Source organism: Netta rufina (genome assembly GCF_964035555.1).
Source record: "Netta rufina genome assembly, chromosome: 2".
In the NCBI taxonomy this organism is placed as follows: Eukaryota; Metazoa; Chordata; class Aves; order Anseriformes; family Anatidae; genus Netta; species Netta rufina.
This window is the reverse complement of record NC_140124.1, coordinates 158136427-158152466: the sequence shown is the minus strand read 5'-3', so window position 1 is coordinate 158152466 and position 16040 is coordinate 158136427. Positions and strand designations below refer to the sequence as shown.

At 52.2% G+C, this 16040-nt stretch overlaps 1 protein-coding gene and 3 pseudogenes across 4 annotated transcripts; all 4 read right to left on the bottom strand.

The window, feature by feature from the left end:
- Positions 1 to 1001: 1001 nt before the first annotated feature.
- LOC311206823 (feather keratin 1-like) lies at positions 1002 to 1645 on the bottom strand (annotated as a pseudogene). Its single transcript has 2 exons — positions 1533 to 1645; positions 1002 to 1342 (listed from the first exon to the last, which is right to left on the bottom strand). The product of its transcript is annotated as a feather keratin 1-like (transcript).
- A 2133-nt stretch (positions 1646 to 3778) lies between these two features.
- LOC311206860 (feather keratin 1-like) lies at positions 3779 to 4084 on the bottom strand (the record flags this gene model as incomplete). The annotated part of the gene is made up of 1 exon (XM_084282615.1): positions 3779 to 4084. The coding sequence occupies one exon, from the start codon at positions 4082 to 4084 to the stop codon at positions 3779 to 3781; it is 306 nt and encodes a 101-aa protein (XP_084138741.1).
- A 2976-nt stretch (positions 4085 to 7060) lies between these two features.
- LOC311206822 (feather keratin 1-like) lies at positions 7061 to 7704 on the bottom strand (annotated as a pseudogene). Its single transcript has 2 exons — positions 7592 to 7704; positions 7061 to 7401 (listed from the first exon to the last, which is right to left on the bottom strand). The product of its transcript is annotated as a feather keratin 1-like (transcript).
- A 5408-nt stretch (positions 7705 to 13112) lies between these two features.
- On the bottom strand, positions 13113 to 13756 carry LOC311206826 (feather keratin 1-like; annotated as a pseudogene). The gene is made up of 2 exons: positions 13644 to 13756; positions 13113 to 13453 (listed from the first exon to the last, which is right to left on the bottom strand). The product of its transcript is annotated as a feather keratin 1-like (transcript).
- Positions 13757 to 16040: the final 2284 nt, after the last annotated feature.

Below are 16040 nucleotides of genomic sequence, written 5' to 3'. Positions count from 1 at the left end.
CCACTACCAAAACTTTTCCACGTAACAACAGCACAACAGGAGAGGTCTTGTGGCACTTTTCGACCTGATCTTAAACCATGTACTTAAACAGGGTCAAGAAGGAATCATCATAGAATCATAGACTGTCTCACCTTGGAAGGAACTTTAAGGATCATCTTACTCCAGCCACCTGCCGTAGGAAGGGATGTCACCCAACAGATCACGTTGGCCAAGGTCCCAACCAGGCTGGCCTTGAACACCACTGGAGCTGGGGTAACCACAACTTACCTGTACCATTGCCTCACCACCGTCACAGTGAAGAATTTCCTCCTAATGTCTAGTCTAAATCTGTCCTTTTTTAGTTGAAGACCATTACCCCTTCTCCTATCATTATCTACACGAGTAAAGAGACTTTCTCCATCCTTTGTGAAGACCCCTTTAATTACTGAAAGGCCTCAAGGAAGCCTCCGCAGAGCCTTCACTTCTCCAGGCTGAACATCCCCAGCTCTCTGAGCCTTCTTTCATAGGAAAGCTGGTCAAAGTGGAGCCTCATGAGGACAGAAAAGAGGGGGGCTATCAACTCCCTCACTATGCTGGTTACTGCTCTGTTGATGCAGCACTGCATGCAGTTGGCCTTCTGGGCTGCAGGCGTGCATTGCTGGATACTGTAGAGCCTTTCATCCAGCAGAACAACCCAAGTCCTTCTCTGCAGGGCTGCTCTCATTGAGTTTTTCTCCCAGTCTGTACTCCTGTCTGGGATTGCCCTGACCTAGTTGCAGCACCTTGCAGTTGGACTTGTTGAACCTCACGTGGTTCACATGGGCCTGCTTCTCCAGCCTGTCTAGGTTCCTTTGGATGAAGAGCATTGGGTGAAGAAAGGAGGATTGTCAGGATGGCATGCATAAGAACTTTATTGAGGAAGACTCATGAAAAGGAAGGTGCACAAGCAGCAGAGCATCCTCAGTCCATGAAGTTGGTTGCAGGGCATTGTTAGCTGCTGTCAGGGGTGTTGGCGTGGGTCCTTAGCAGGGGTAGCAGGCTCTTCTGCCAGAGAAGCAGCCCAGGCCTCCGAAGCCATAGCCTCCAAGGCCAAAGCCTCCAAAGCCACCGGAGGAGACGGGCACTCCCTGGGTGCTGAGGTTGCTGCCCACGGCAGCTGATGCGGAGGATCCAACGGCGGTGTTCTGGGGGAAGGAGCTGAGGATGGGTCCTGGCAGGGTGACCACCACGGTGGAAGGCTGGATGGCGACGTGGGAGTCCTCGCACTGCCTGACACAGGGCTCGTTGCAGCTGTTAGCCAGCGGGGTGGGTCCGCAGGGGCGGCAGATGTCGTAGCAGGACATGTCTGTGGTGTGGAGGGTCCCTGGAAGAGAGGGTGTTGGGAAGGTGGAGGGTGTTGTGGGCGTGAGGAGTGGTGGTGCAGGAGGCCAAGGGAGTGGGGAGGCTTGGAATTTTAGGAGAGCATGGTAGTGGGGAGGTGGAAGGGCTGCTGAGGTTGGGGGCAGAGACTGTTTTGGGAGGCGTGTGAAGGACGGGAACGGGTTCATACTCACCTTGTTGTTTTCAGGGGCGAAGGCGTCGGAAGGAAGGTGTGAGGGAGCAAGGTGCAGGGCCGGCTTTTATGCTGGTCCGTGAGTGCCTGCAGGGTGAGAGAGCCTCTGCGCATGACAACATTTGGTGTGAGCTGCTCTTACATGACAAAGCCTGGCAAGTAATGAGTTGAGGTGTGGTGTCCTTCCCTCAACTTGACCTTTTCATGTCCTCCTAGTGAGGACATGGTGTTAGATGCTGACGGCACCTTCAAAGTGAGAGAATTAGAGGCTGGAGCATTTCTCTGAAAGTTCCATGGGAGGGCAGGTAGGTGATGTGGCCAAGGGCTGGCTGAGGTGCGGTGTCATGAGTGAGGTCTTTGCGTGGCATTCATGTGGTGTGGCCCAGCCACACTGGGCTTTGTGGCTGTCAGCAAGTTATTGCAATGGACAGCATCGGGCATAGAATTGGGTGCTATGAAAAGAACGAACGAGAGGTTAGTAGGTCCTACACTGGCCTTGGTTCCTGACACCATAGGCTTCCCCCCCTTTTTGTCCAAAGCTGAAGTTCCCAGAGAACACAAGGCTTGACGCTCGGCTTGATGGGATTTCTCGGGCTGAGTTGTGTGGTCTGTGAGCGGTCCTGAGGTTCATGAAAGGCAGAGGACAAGAGGGAGTGTGAGAAAGGGACAGCTGGGAGCCATCATCTTTTGGGGGATGATATTTGGGATTTGTGTCAAGGAGGAAACCTATTTCTCTGGCCAGTGTGTAATTTTCTGGAAGATGATTTGGACATTTCGGTTGGAAACTGGAAGCATGCAAGCTAAACCTGCAAAGGGTGAGTGAACATCAAGGTCTTCCACTGGTTAGCCAAGGTGAGTGTTTCGTGGCCTGGCTCTCAGGCGAGTAGTGCACATTGCCAAGGAAGACGGAGAAGCTGTGCCACTGGATGTACTGAAGTGCACAGGACCTGTCAGGTTGCACCTAGAAATGCTGAGAGTTCTGGCAGATATGTTCAGAAGGCTACTTTCATCTTTCTTTGAAAGTTGATGGCAACTGGGTTCCTGAAGACTGGAAGAGGTTCATCCCACTGCGATGTTCAACAGATGCAGAAGAAAGGTGTGGGGAACTGCAGGCTCGTCACTTTGTGATCAGACGCCGTGTACGGTCGTGGTGCAAAAGAAAGCAGCTGTAGGGTGTGCTAATGAGGGGAAATTGTTTCAGAAGGCATGGGCAGAAGGGCTTTAGAATGATGAAGCTTGTGTTTGGTCACTTGTAAGTCTTGGGTGATGTATTTTAAAGTGTTGTGGCCCTTTTCAACCTATCCCGATGACCCCTAGAGCTTTGCCTTTGTGCTGAGGGAAGTGGGAAGAAGAAGGGAAGAGGAAGCACGTCAGGCCGGCGTGCTTGAGAACTTGAGGGTCAGCGACGACACAAAGATGCATCCACATCCACCAGATTCTTGCAACATATGTGTGGTGTCCGTGTGAGGGACAACTCAGTGAAATAATACTGGCCTCAATAGAGACCCCAGAGGGACACCACTCCTCCCCGGTCCCCACCTGGCCACCGAGCTGTTGAGCGCAACTCTTGGAATGTGACCGTGCAGGCAATTCCTTATCTGCTGAGTGGCCCATCATGTCTTTCCATTTTAGTGCCCAGGAGATATGTAAGAGCATTGTCCAAATACTTCTTGAACACCAAGAGGCTTGGGGCCTGATGGCCACTTGAGCCCTGCTTTTTGTTCTTTTTGTCGCGTGAATTTGGAAAAGCGCTGGGAGAAGAAATAATGAAGAGGCATCTCAGGATTTGGGATGCAGATTGATTTTATTGAGGAAAACACGAAACAGAGGGAAAGTCATGTGGGAGATGCACATTCTGAGGTGGCTGGAGGGTGACCACTAACCTATGTCCTTGCATACAGTAGATTTTCCCAGAGCCCTCAGGTCTCCCTGCCCCATGGTGGGAGCAGCCCCTGAAGGTTTCCGGAGGGATTGTGCTAGTGAGCAAGGCATTGCAGCTGTAGGTAGTGGCCGTAGGTGGTGGTGCTATGGAAAGGAGAAAGAGGAAGAAAGAAGGAGGTATGTTGGCCATGTTTCCTGACAGCAAGGGCTGTCCAATACCTTGCTTGCTTGCTTTGTTGTGCCATAGAATGACGAGCTGTGGCTTGTCAGCTCGTACACCATGGACAGCACGGAATTGGGTCCTCAGACTGAGAGCTGGCTGGCAGGCAGTTGGAGGCTACTGTCAGAAATATTGGCATGGGACCCTTAGCAGGGGTAGCAGGCTCTTCCACCTGAGATGCAGCCCAGGCCTCCCAGGCCAAAGCCTCCGAAGCCGCCGGAGGAGATGGACACTCCCTGGGTGCTGAGGTTGCTGCCCACGGCAGCTGATGCGGAGGATCCAACGGCGGTGTTCTGGGGGAAGGAGCTGAGGATGGGTCCTGGCAGGGTGACCAGCACGGTAGGAGGCTGGATGACGACGTGGGAGGCCTCGCACTGCCTGACACAGGGCTCGTTGCAGCTGTTAGCCAGCGGGGTGGGTCCGCAGGGGCGGCAGATGTCGTAGCAGGACATGTCTGTGTTGTGGAGGGTCCCTGGAAGAGAGGGTGTTAGTAAGGCGGAGGGTGTTCTTTGCTTGAAGAGCTGTGCTGGGGGAGTTCAAGGGAGCGGAAAGGCCCAGAGTGGGGCTATGTGGAGCCTGGTGGTTGGGAGGTGGAACGGCTGCTGAGGCTGGGGAGAGAAGGTTTGTGGAGAGATGGGCCAGGTGCGGTGGGTGAAGGAGCGGAGCAGAGTTCAGACTCACCTTGTTGGGTGCAGGGGAGAAGGCTTCGGCAGGAGTGTGTGAGGGTGAGAGGCGCAGGGCCGGCTTTTATGCTGATCCCCGAGTATCCATGAGGTGAGAGAGCCTTTGCGCATGACATCATTAGCCGTGAGCTATTCTTACATGCCACAACCCTTCAAGTAATGAGGTGGGGTGTGATCTCCCCACAATGTTCTGTCTCCATTTCTTCCTGTTGAGGATGGTGGAAGTGGCGGAACATTTCAAGTGAGAGTGTTAAAGACCAAAGGATAGCTTTTAAAGGTTCATGTAGGGGTGGATAGATGTTGCATTGAAGACATGGGAGAGGTGCATTGTTGTCCATGAGGTCATGGTTTGGCACTCATGAGGTGTGGTCGGAGGCTTTGTTGTGAGGAGGAGGACCCCCTTGTTGGCATCCACAGTAGGTTGGCCAGTGCTTCTCAGGTATGCTGGGTGTGATGCGCTACCACTTGCATCACATTCAGTCCCTCCGTGCCTTCATCCCAACTCACCAGCCTGCGTTTAGCCCTTGTCTTTCCCGTTGGGTGTGCTTCATTGGTGGCTTGGTGGCAATTGTGTACATAGAGGCTGTATGTGGGAGCACGTGTATGGGAGCAAGACCCCTGTCTTGTCCCTGGGGCCGCAGTCTAAAGAGGCAGAGAAGAGGTGTTTGCATAGCAGGGTGTTGGAGTCGCAGGCCTGTCTCAGGGCTGACAAGACTAAGTGTGTTGGGAGCCCTGCCATGCTTCTTCAAGGGTTGCATTGGCAACTCCATTGAGCTCCCTTTTCTATGGCCAGCACGTTGACAGCAAGGGCTTTGGCCTAATGCAGTCTGGTGGGAATCCCTTGGACTGTCTGTTGAGGCCTGGGAGAGGCTGTGAGATTTGTGAGGGGCAGGCACAGACGTGTGGGAGTGTCCAGAAGGTCTGGGCCCAAAGTGCTGGGGTGTTCTTTGAGGTGAGTGTCAAGGGGGAATGCAATTTCTGTGCATGGTTTTCAGTGTTGACACATACAATGTGGATTTTTCAGAGGGGAGCTGGAGGTGTGCATGCTGCTTGTGGCTGTGGACCTGAGGCCCCAGTGGTCGTGGTTGCATTCTGAGGAGTGGGGAATGGCAAGTGCAGCCCCTGATCTGCCAAGGTGACTGTTTTGAAGGGTTTCCCACTGCAGCTTGTTGACGAAGATGCTGGGGAGTCTGTGTGGCTGGTTATGGAGGAGTACGTGGGACTCAACAAGCTACACCTGCAAACACTGAATGCCCCAGGTGGTATGTTTGCAATAGCAGTTTCAGTTATTTTTGAAAGGTCATGGTGACTGGGAGAGGTTCCTGAAAACTGGAAGAGACTCATCCCACTCTTTTGTTCAAGAAAAGTTGAAGGAGGAATTTCTGGGAAACTGCAGCCTGGTCAGCCTGATATCAGTCCCTGGGAAGGTTCTGAGGAAATCCTCCCTGAATGTATTCTCAAGTACGGAAACGTGATGGAGCGTAGTCAGCATGGATTTTTAGAGAGCATATCCCCTGTGTGCTTACACCGCATCTTCTACGTAGAAGTGACTGACGTCCTACCTATATGTAGGACTCTGTGATAGTGTTTGTTGTGAAGGTGGAGGATCAGAGAGGCACAAACAACACCGATTCTTGACTCATCGCTGGACCGTTTTAGGTCCCTTTGTAGATGGCTGAAACAGGCCCTTATCAAACATGGGGCAGCTGCTTAATTCATCTCACTGAGGCCTCCTCTGTAGTCCCCACTACCAAAATTTTTCCACGTAACAACAGCACAACAGGAGAGGTCTTGTGGCACTTTTCGACCTGATCTTAAGCCATGTACTTAAACAGGGTCAAGAAGGAATCATCATAGAATCATAGACTGTCTCACCTTGGAAGGAACTTTAAGGATCATCTTACTCCAGCCTTCTGCCGTAGGAAGGGATGTCACCCAACAGATCATGTTGGCCAAGGTCCCAACTACGCTGGCCTTGAACACCACCGGAGCTGGGGTAACCACAACTTACCTGTACCATTGCCTCACCACCCTCACAGTGAAGAATTTCCTCCTAATATCTAGTCTAAATCTATCCTTTTTCAGTTGAAGACCATTACCCCTTCTCCTATCATTATCTACATGAGTAAAGAGACATTCTCCATCCTTTGTGAAGACCCCTTTAACTACTGAAAGGCCTCAAGGAAGCCTCCGCAGAGCCTTCACTTCTCCAGGCTGAACATCCCCAGCTCTCTGAGCCTTCTTTCATAGGAAAGCTGGTCAAAGTGGAGCCTCATGAGGACAGAAAGGAGGCGGGCAATCAACTCCCTCACTATGCTGGTTACTGCTCTGTTGATGCAGCACTGCATGCAGTTGGCCTTCTGGGCTGCAGGCGTGCACTGCTGGATACTGTAGAGCCTTTCATCCAGCAGAACAACCCAAGTCCTTCTCTGCAGGGCTGCTCTCAATGAGTTCTTCTCCCAGTCTGTACTCCTGTCTGGGATTGCCCTGACCTAGTTGCAGCACGCTGCACTTGGACTTGTTGAACCTCATGTGGTTCACATGGGCCTGCTTCTCCAGCCTGTCTAGGTTCCTTTGGATGAAGAGCATTGGGTGAAGAAAGGAGGAGTGTCAGGATGGCATGCATAAGAACTTTATTGAGGAAGACTCATGAAAAGGAAGGTGCACAAGCAGCAGAGCATCCTCAGTCCATGAAGTTGGTTGCAGGGCATTGTTAGCTGCTGTCAGGGGTGTTGGTGTGGGTCCTTAGCAGGGGTAGCAGGCTCTTCTGCCAGAGAAGCAGCCCAGGCCTCCGAAGCCAAAGCCTCCAAGGCCAAAGCCTCCGAAGCCACCGGAGGAGACGGGCACTCCCTGGGCGCTGAGGTTGCTGCCCACGGCAGCTGATGCGGAGGATCCAACGGCGGTGTTCTGGGGGAAGGAGCTGAGGATGGGTCCTGGCAGGGTGACCACCACGGTGGAAGGCTGGATGGCGACGTGGGAGTCCTCGCACTGCCTGACACAGGGCTCGTTGCAGCTGTTAGCCAGCGGGGTGGGTCCGCAGGGGCGGCAGATGTCGTAGCAGGACATGTCTGTGTTGTGGAGGGTCCCTGGAAGAGAGGGTGTTGGGAAGGTGGAGGGTGTTGTGGGCGTGAGGGGTGGTGGTGCAGGAGGCCAAGGGAGTGGGGAGGCTTGGAATTTTATGAGAGCATGGTAGTGGGGAGGTGGAAGGGCTGCTGAGGTTGGGGGCAGAGACTGCTTTGGGAGGCGTGTGAAGGACGGGAACGGGTTCATACTCACCTTGTTGTTTTCAGGGGCGAAGGCGTCGGAAGGAAGGTGTGAGGGAGCAAGGTGCAGGGCCGGCTTTTATGCTGGTCCGTGAGTGCCTGCAGGGTGAGAGAGCCTCTGCGCATGACAACATTTGGTGTGAGCTGCTCTTACATTCCAAAGCCTGGCAAGTAAAGAGGTGAGGTGTGGTGTCCTTCCCTCAACTTGACCTTTTCATGTCCTCCTAGTGAGGACATGGTGTTAGATGCTGACGGCACCTTCAAAGTGAGAGAATTAGAGGCTGGAGCATTTCTCTGAAAGTTCCATGGGAGGGCAGGTAGGTGATGTGGCCAAGGGCTGGCTGAGGTGCGGTGTCATGAGTGAGGTCTTTGCGTGGCATTCATGTGGTGTGGCCCAGCCACACTGGGCTTTGTGGCTGTCAGCAAGTTATTGCAATGGACAGCATCGGGCATAGAATTGGGTACTATGAAAAGAACGAACGAGAGGTGAGTAGGTTCTACACTGGCCTTGGTTCCTGACACCATAGGCTTCCCCCCCTTTTCGTCCAAAGCTGAAGTTCCCAGAGAACACAAGGCTTGACGCTTGACTTGATGGGATTTCTCGGGCTGAGTTGTGTGGTCTGTGAGCGGTCCTGAGGTTCATGAAAGGCAGAGGACAAGAGGGAGTGTGAGAAAGGGCCAGCTGGGAGCCATCATCTTTTGGGGGATGATATTTGGGATTTGTGTCAAGGAGGAAACCTATTTCTCTGGCCAGTGTGTAATTTTCTGGAAGATGATTAGGACATTTCGGTTGGAAACTGGAAGCATGCAAGCTAAACCTGCAAAGGGTGAGTGAACATCAAGGCCTTCCACTGGTTAGCCAAGGTGAGTGTTTCGTGGCCTGGCTCTCAGGCGAGTAGTGCACATTGCCAAGGAAGACGGAGAAGCTGTGCCACTGGATGTACTGAAGTGCACAGGACCTGTCAGGTTGCTCCTACAAATGCTGAGAGTCCTGGCAGATATGTTCAGAAGGCTACTTTCATCTTTCTTTGAAAGTTGATGGCAACTGGGTTCCTGAAGACTGGAAGAGGTTCATCCCACTGCGATGTTCAACAGATGCAGAAGAAAGGTGTGGGGAACTGCAGGCTGGTCACTTTGTGATCGGACACTGTGTATGATCGTGGTGCAAAAGAAAGCAGCTGTAGGGTGTGCTAATGAGGGGAAATTGTTTCAGAAGGCATGGGCAGAAGGGCTTTAGAATGATGAAGCTTGTGTTTGGTCACTTGTAAGTCTTGGGTGATGTATTTTAAGGTGTTGTGGCCCTTTTCAACCTATCCCGATGACCTTTAGAGCTTTGCCTTTGTGCTGAGGGAAGTGGGAAGAAGAAGGGAAGAGGAAGCACGTCAGGCCGGCGTGCTTGAGAACTTGTGGGTCAGCGACGACACAAAGATGCATCCACATCCACCAGAGTCTTGCAACATATGTGTGGTGTCCGTGTGAGGGACAACTCAGTGAAATAATACTGGCCTCAATAGAGACCCCAGAGGGACACCACTCCTTCCCAGTCCCCACCTGGCCACCGAGCTGTTGAGCGCAACTCTTGGAATGTGACCGTGCAGGCAATTCCTTATCTGCTGAGTGGCCCATCATGTCTTTCCATTTTAGTGCCCAGGAGATATGTAAGAGCATTGTCCAAATACTTCTTGAACACCAAGAGGCTTGGGGCCTGATGGCCACTTGAGCCCTGCTTTTTGTTCTTTTTGTCGCGTGAATTTGGAAAAGCGCTGGGAGAAGAAATAATGAAGAGGCATCTCAGGATTTGGGATGCAGATTGATTTTATTGAGGAAAACACGAAACAGAGGGAAAGTCATGTGGGAGATGCACATTCTGAGGTGGCTGGAGGGTGACCACTAACCTATGTCCTTGCATACAGTAGATTTTCCCAGAGCCCTCAGGTCTCCCTGCCCCATGGTGGGAGCAGCCCCTGAAGGTTTCCGGAGGGATTGTGCTAGTGAGCAAGGCATTGCAGCTGTAGGTAGTGGCCGTAGGTGGTGGTGCTATGGAAAGGAGAAAGAGGAAGAAAGAAGGAGGTATGTTGGCCATGTTTCCTGACAGCAAGGGCTGTCCAATACCTTGCTTGCTTGCTTTGTTGTGCCATAGAATGACGAGCTGTGGCTTGTCAGCTCGTACACCATGGACAGCACGGAATTGGGTCCTCAGACTGAGAGCTGGCTGGCAGGCAGTTGGAGGCTACTGTCAGAAATATTGGCATGGGACCCTTAGCAGGGGTAGCAGGCTCTTCCACCTGAGATGCAGCCCAGGCCTCCCAGGCCAAAGCCTCCGAAGCCGCCGGAGGAGATGGACACTCCCTGGGTGCTGAGGTTGCTGCCCACGGCAGCTGATGCGGAGGATCCAACGGCGGTGTTCTGGGGGAAGGAGCTGAGGATGGGTCCTGGCAGGGTGACCAGCACGGTAGGAGGCTGGATGACGACGTGGGAGGCCTCGCACTGCCTGACACAGGGCTCGTTGCAGCTGTTAGCCAGCGGGGTGGGTCCGCAGGGGCGGCAGATGTCGTAGCAGGACATGTCTGTGTTGTGGAGGGTCCCTGGAAGAGAGGGTGTTAGTAAGGCGGAGGGTGTTCTTTGCTTGAAGAGCTGTGCTGGGGGAGTTCAAGGGAGCGGAAAGGCCCAGAGTGGGGCTATGTGGAGCCTGGTGGTTGGGAGGTGGAACGGCTGCTGAGGCTGGGGAGAGAAGGTTTGTGGAGAGATGGGCCAGGTGCGGTGGGTGAAGGAGCGGAGCAGAGTTCAGACTCACCTTGTTGGGTGCAGGGGAGAAGGCTTCGGCAGGAGGGTGTGAGGGTGAGAGGCGCAGGGCCGGCTTTTATGCTGGTTCCCGAGTATCCATGAGGTGAGAGAGCCTTTGCGCATGACAGTATTTGCCATGAGCTGTTCTTACATGCCGCAACCCCTCAAGTAATGAGGTGGGGTGTGATCTCCCCACAATGTTCTGCCCCCATTTCTTCCTGTTGAGGATATTGGAAGGGGCGGTATATTTCAAGTAAGAGTATTAAAGACTGAAGGATAGCATTTGAAGGTTCATGTAGGGGTGGATAGATGTTGCATTGAAGACATGGGAGAGGTGCGTTGTTGTCCATGAGGTCATGGTTTGGCACTCATGAGGTGTGGTCGTTGGCTTTGTTGTGTTGAGGAGGCCCCCCTTGTTGGCATCCACAGTAGGTTGGCCAGTGCTTCTCAGGTATGCTGGGCGTGATGCGCTACCACTTGCATCACATTCACTCCCTCCGTGCCTTCATCCCAACTCACCAGCCTGCGTTTAGCCCTTGTCTTTCCTGTTGGGTGTGCTTCATTGGTGGCTTGGTGGCAATTGTGCACATAGAGGCTGTACGTGGGAGCAAGTGTATGGGAGCAAGACCCCTGTCTTGTCCCTGGGGCTGCAGTCCAAAGAGGCAGAGAAGAGGTGTTTGCATAGCAGGGTGTTGTAGTCGCAGGCCTGTCTCAGGGCTGACAAGACTAAGTGTGTTGGGAGCCCTGTCATGCTTCCTAAAGGGTTGCATTGGCACCTCCATTGAGCTCCCTTTTCTATGGCCAGCACGTTGACAGCAAGGGCTTTGGCCTAATGCAGTCTGGTGGGAATCCCTTGGACTGTCTGTTGAGGCCTGGGAGAGGCTGTGAGATTTGTGAGGGGCAGGCACAGACGTGTGGGAGTGTCCAGAAGGTCTGGGCCCAAAGTGCTGGGGTGTTCTTTGAGGTGAGTGTCAAGGGGGAATGCAATTTCTGTGCATGGTTTTCAGTGTTGACACATACAATGTGGATTTTTCAGAGGGGAGCTGGAGGTGTGCATGCTGCTTGTGGCTGTGGACCTGAGGCCCCAGTGGTCGTGGTTGCATTCTGAGGAGTGGGGAATGGCAAGTGCAGCCCCTGATCTGCCAAGGTGACTGTTTTGAAGGGTTTCCCACTGCAGCTTGTTGACGAAGATGCTGGGGAGTCTGTGTGGCTGGTTATGCAGGAGTACGTGGGACTCAACAAGCTACACCTGCAAACACTGAATGCCCCAGGTGATATGTTTGCAATAGCAGTTTCAGTTATTTTTGAAAGGTCATGGTGACTGGGAGAGGTTCCTGAAAACTGGAAGAGACTCATCCCACTCTTTTGTTCAAGAAAAGTTGAAGGAGGAATTTCTGGGAAACTGCAGCCTGGTCAGCCTGATATCAGCCTCTGGGAAGGTTCTGAGGAAATCCTCCCTGAATGTATTCTCAAGTACGGAAAAGTGATGGAGCGTAGTCAGCATGGATTTTTAGAGAGCATATCCCATGTGTGCCTACACCGCATCATCTACGTAGAAGTGACTGACGTCCTACCTATATGTAGGACTCTGTGATAGTGTTAGTTGTGAAGGTGGAGGATCAGAGAGGCACAAACAACACCGATTCTTGACTCATCGCTGGACAGTTTTAGGTCCCTTTGTAGATGGCTGAAACAGGCCCTTATCAAATATGGGGCAGCTGCTTAATTCATCTCACTGAGGCGTCCTCTGTAGTCCCCACTACCAAAATTTTTCCACGTAACAACAGCACAACAGGAGAGGTCTTGTGGCACTTTTCGACCTGATCTTAAGCCATGTACTTAAACAGGGTCAAGAAGGAATCATCATAGAATCATAGACTGTCTCACCTTGGAAGGAACTTTAAGGATCATCTTACTCCAGCCTTCTGCCGTAGGAAGGGATGTCACCCACCATATTACGTTGGCCAAGGTCCCAACTACGCTGGCCTTGAACACCACCGGAGCTGGGGTAACCACAACTTACCTGTACCATTGCCTCACCACCCTCACAGTGAAGAATTTCCTCCTAATATCTAGTCTAAATCTATCCTTTTTCAGTTGAAGACCATTACCCCTTCTCCTATCATTATCTACATGAGTAAAGAGACATTCTCCATCCTTTGTGAAGACCCCTTTAACTACTGAAAGGCCTCAAGGAAGCCTCCGCAGAGCCTTCACTTCTCCAGGCTGAACATCCCCAGCTCTCTGAGCCTTCTTTCATAGGAAAGCTGGTCAAAGTGGAGCCTCATGAGGACAGAAAGGAGGCGGGCAATCAACTCCCTCACTATGCTGGTTACTGCTCTGTTGATGCAGCACTGCATGCAGTTGGCCTTCTGGGCTGCAGGCGTGCACTGCTGGATACTGTAGAGCCTTTCATCCAGCAGAACAACCCAAGTCCTTCTCTGCAGGACTGCTCTCATTGAGTTTTTCTCCCAGTCTGTACTCCTGTCTGGGATTGCCCTGACCCACGTTCAGTACATGGACTTGTTGAACCTCACGTGGTTCACATGGGCCTGCTTCTCCAGCCTGTCTAGGTTCCTTTGGATGAAGAGCATTGGGTGAAGAAAGGAGGAGTGTCAGGCTGGCATGCATAAGAACTTTATTGAGGAAGACTCATGAAAAGGAAGGTGCACAAGCAGCAGAGCATCCTCAGTCCATGAAGTTGGTTGCAGGGCATTGTTAGCTGCTGTCAGGGGTGTTGGCGTGGGTCCTTAGCAGGGGTAGCAGGCTCTTCTGCCAGAGAAGCAGCCCAGGCCTCCGAAGCCAAAGCCTCCAAGGCCAAAGCCTCCAAAGCCACCGGAGGAGACAGGCACTCCCTGGGCGCTGAGGTTGCTGCCCACGGCAGCTGATGCGGAGGATCCAACGGCGGTGTTCTGGGGGAAGGAGCTGAGGATGGGTCCTGGCAGGGTGACCACCACGGTGGAAGGCTGGATGGCGACGTGGGAGTCCTCGCACTGCCTGACACAGGGCTCGTTGCAGCTGTTAGCCAGCGGGGTGGGTCCGCAGGGGCGGCAGATGTCGTAGCAGGACATGTCTGTGTTGTGGAGGGTCCCTGGAAGAGAGGGTTTTGGGAAGGTGGAGGGTGTTGTGGGCGTGAGGAGTGGTGGTACAGGAGGCCAAGGGAGTGGGGAGGCTTGGGATTTTAGGAGAGCATGGTAGTGGGGAGGTGGAAGGGCTGCTGAGGTTGGGGGCAGAGACTGTGTTGGGAGGCGTGTGAAGGAGGGGAACGGGTTCATACTCACCTTGTTGTTTGCAGGGGAGAAGGCGTCGGAAGGAAGGTGTGAGGGAGCAAGGTGCAGGGCCGGCTTTTATGCTAGTCCGTGAGTGCCCGCAGGGCAAGAGAGCCTCTGCGCATGACAACATTTGGCGTGAGCTGCTCTTCCATCCCAAAGCCTGGCAACTAATGACTTGAGGTGTGGTGTCCTTCCCTCAACTTGACCTTTTCATGTCCTCCTAGTGAGGACATGGTGTTAGATCCTGACGGCACCTTCAAAGTGAGAGAATTAGAGGCTGGAGCATTTCTCTGAAAGTTCCATGGGAGGGCAGGTAGATGATGTGGCCAAGGGCTGGCTGAGGTGCGGTGTCATGAGTGAGGTCTTTGCGTGGCATTCATGTGGTGTGGCCCAGCCACACTGGGCTTTGTGGCTGTCAGCAAGTTATTGCAATGGACAGCATCGGGCATAGAAGAAGATGCTATGAAAAGAAGGAATGAGAGGTGAGTAGGTCCTACACTGGCCTTGGTTCCTGACACCATAGGCTTCCCCCCCTTTTTGTCCAAAGCTGAAGTTCCCAGAGAACACAAGGCTTGACGCTCGGCTTGATGGGATTTCTCAGGCTGAGTTGTGTGGTCTGTGAGCGGTCCTGAGGTTCATGAAAGGCAGAGGACAAGAGGGAGTGTGGGAAAGGGCCAGGTGGGAGCTATCTTGTTATTGGGGATGATTTTGGGATTTGCGTCAAGGGGAAAACCTGTTTCTCTGCCCAGCATTTCATTTTGTGAAAGATGGTTTGGAAATTTCAGACAAACCTGGAAGTATATGATCTTGTTATAAATGGCTCAGTCTTCAAAATAGGACTATAAACAAAGTTTACAATTTATTAAAGGAATAGAGCTACGCAAACAGCTCAGGGTACGCCGGGAGTCTCTGCTCCACAAAGACCCATGCCAGTTACATCAAGCAGATGATTTTTATGCTCCAAGGCTAACACATATTCATTACTACTTCTAGAAAAAAGCAGGGTTATTAATTAGTTTCCTGAATCCAAACCCTCCAATTGGAGCATGCGTATCAGTCTCCGGTGGTCCCTCTGAGGTCTCTGGGGGTCTCTCGTGCTGAAGGCTCATAGTCTTCCTCCCAGGCTTTTGTTTTCTTGTCCTTCTCCTTTGTCCAACTTGGCTGTATGTCAGAGACTTGTGCAGCGTTCCCTGCAAGCTTTGTCTTTTAGTCGTCCCTCAGCTTTCCCTTTCTCCTTAATCTCCTGGCCAGATAACAGCAGACTTGCATAGTGTCCCATGCAATAGTCATAATAGTTAGCACTTATTCTGAATCCCCCCCCCATATATCAGAGACTTCAAGGAGAAACCTACAAATAGATTTCCCTTCAAGCTCTCTATTGACAGGAATTGCTAAAACATTCCTTTGCAAGATACAAGAACTATATACATTAACCACTCTGTTTTTCTTAGACTTGTGGTTATTCAAGGGTATGTAAGACAGACGCCACATTCAGCATACCATGCAGCCCTAGCATTGTTCCATATTGACACGAATCAGATGAACACATTTCACAATCTGCAACTCAGAAGACGGGGTGGATATCAAGGCCTTCAATTGCTAGGCAAGGTGAGTGTTTCGTGGGCTGTCTCTCAGGTGAGTAGTGCATGTTGCCGAGGAAGATGGAGAAGCTGTGCCACGGGATGTTCTGAAGTGCATAGGACCTGTAATGTGGCAGCCAAAAATGCTGAGATTGCTGGCTGATATCTTCAGAAGGCTACTTTCATCTTTCTTTGTAAGTTGATGGCAACTGGGTTCCTGAAGACTGGAAGAGGTTCATCCCACTGTGATGTTCAACAAGCTGGAGAAGGAAGGTCTGGGACTCTGCAGGCTGGTCGGTCTGTCATGCATCACTGGGAAGGATCTGAAAGAAATCCTCCTGGAAAGCACACCACAAGCACCTAAATGATAAGAAAGAGGTGGGGAGTAGTCAGCATGGATCTACAAAGAGCAGATCACACTGGAGCCTTCTCAGTGTCTTCTACATGGAAGTGACCTGCTGGGTGCACAAGGGGACAGCAACAGCTGTTGCTTACCTTACCTTTCGGAAAGGCTTTGATGCTTGCTCCCGTGACATGCTTGCAGAGAAGCTGACAAGTATGGGTTACACAAACAAACAAACAGTGGGGTGGTCTGAAAAGTGGCTGCATGCCACTGCACATGGTCCCGGAGAGCCTCCTGACCGTTCTTGACCACAGCTGTTGCCCTACCTGGTGTCAAGAGGTTCCTTCCTGACTATATCATTCTGGGATTGTGTTTGTTGTGACAGTGTAGGATCATAGTAGAGAAGAAAGCAGCGGTAGTGTGTGCTAAAGAGGGGAAATTGTTTCAGAAGGTACGGGGAGAAGAGCGTTAGCATGATGAAGC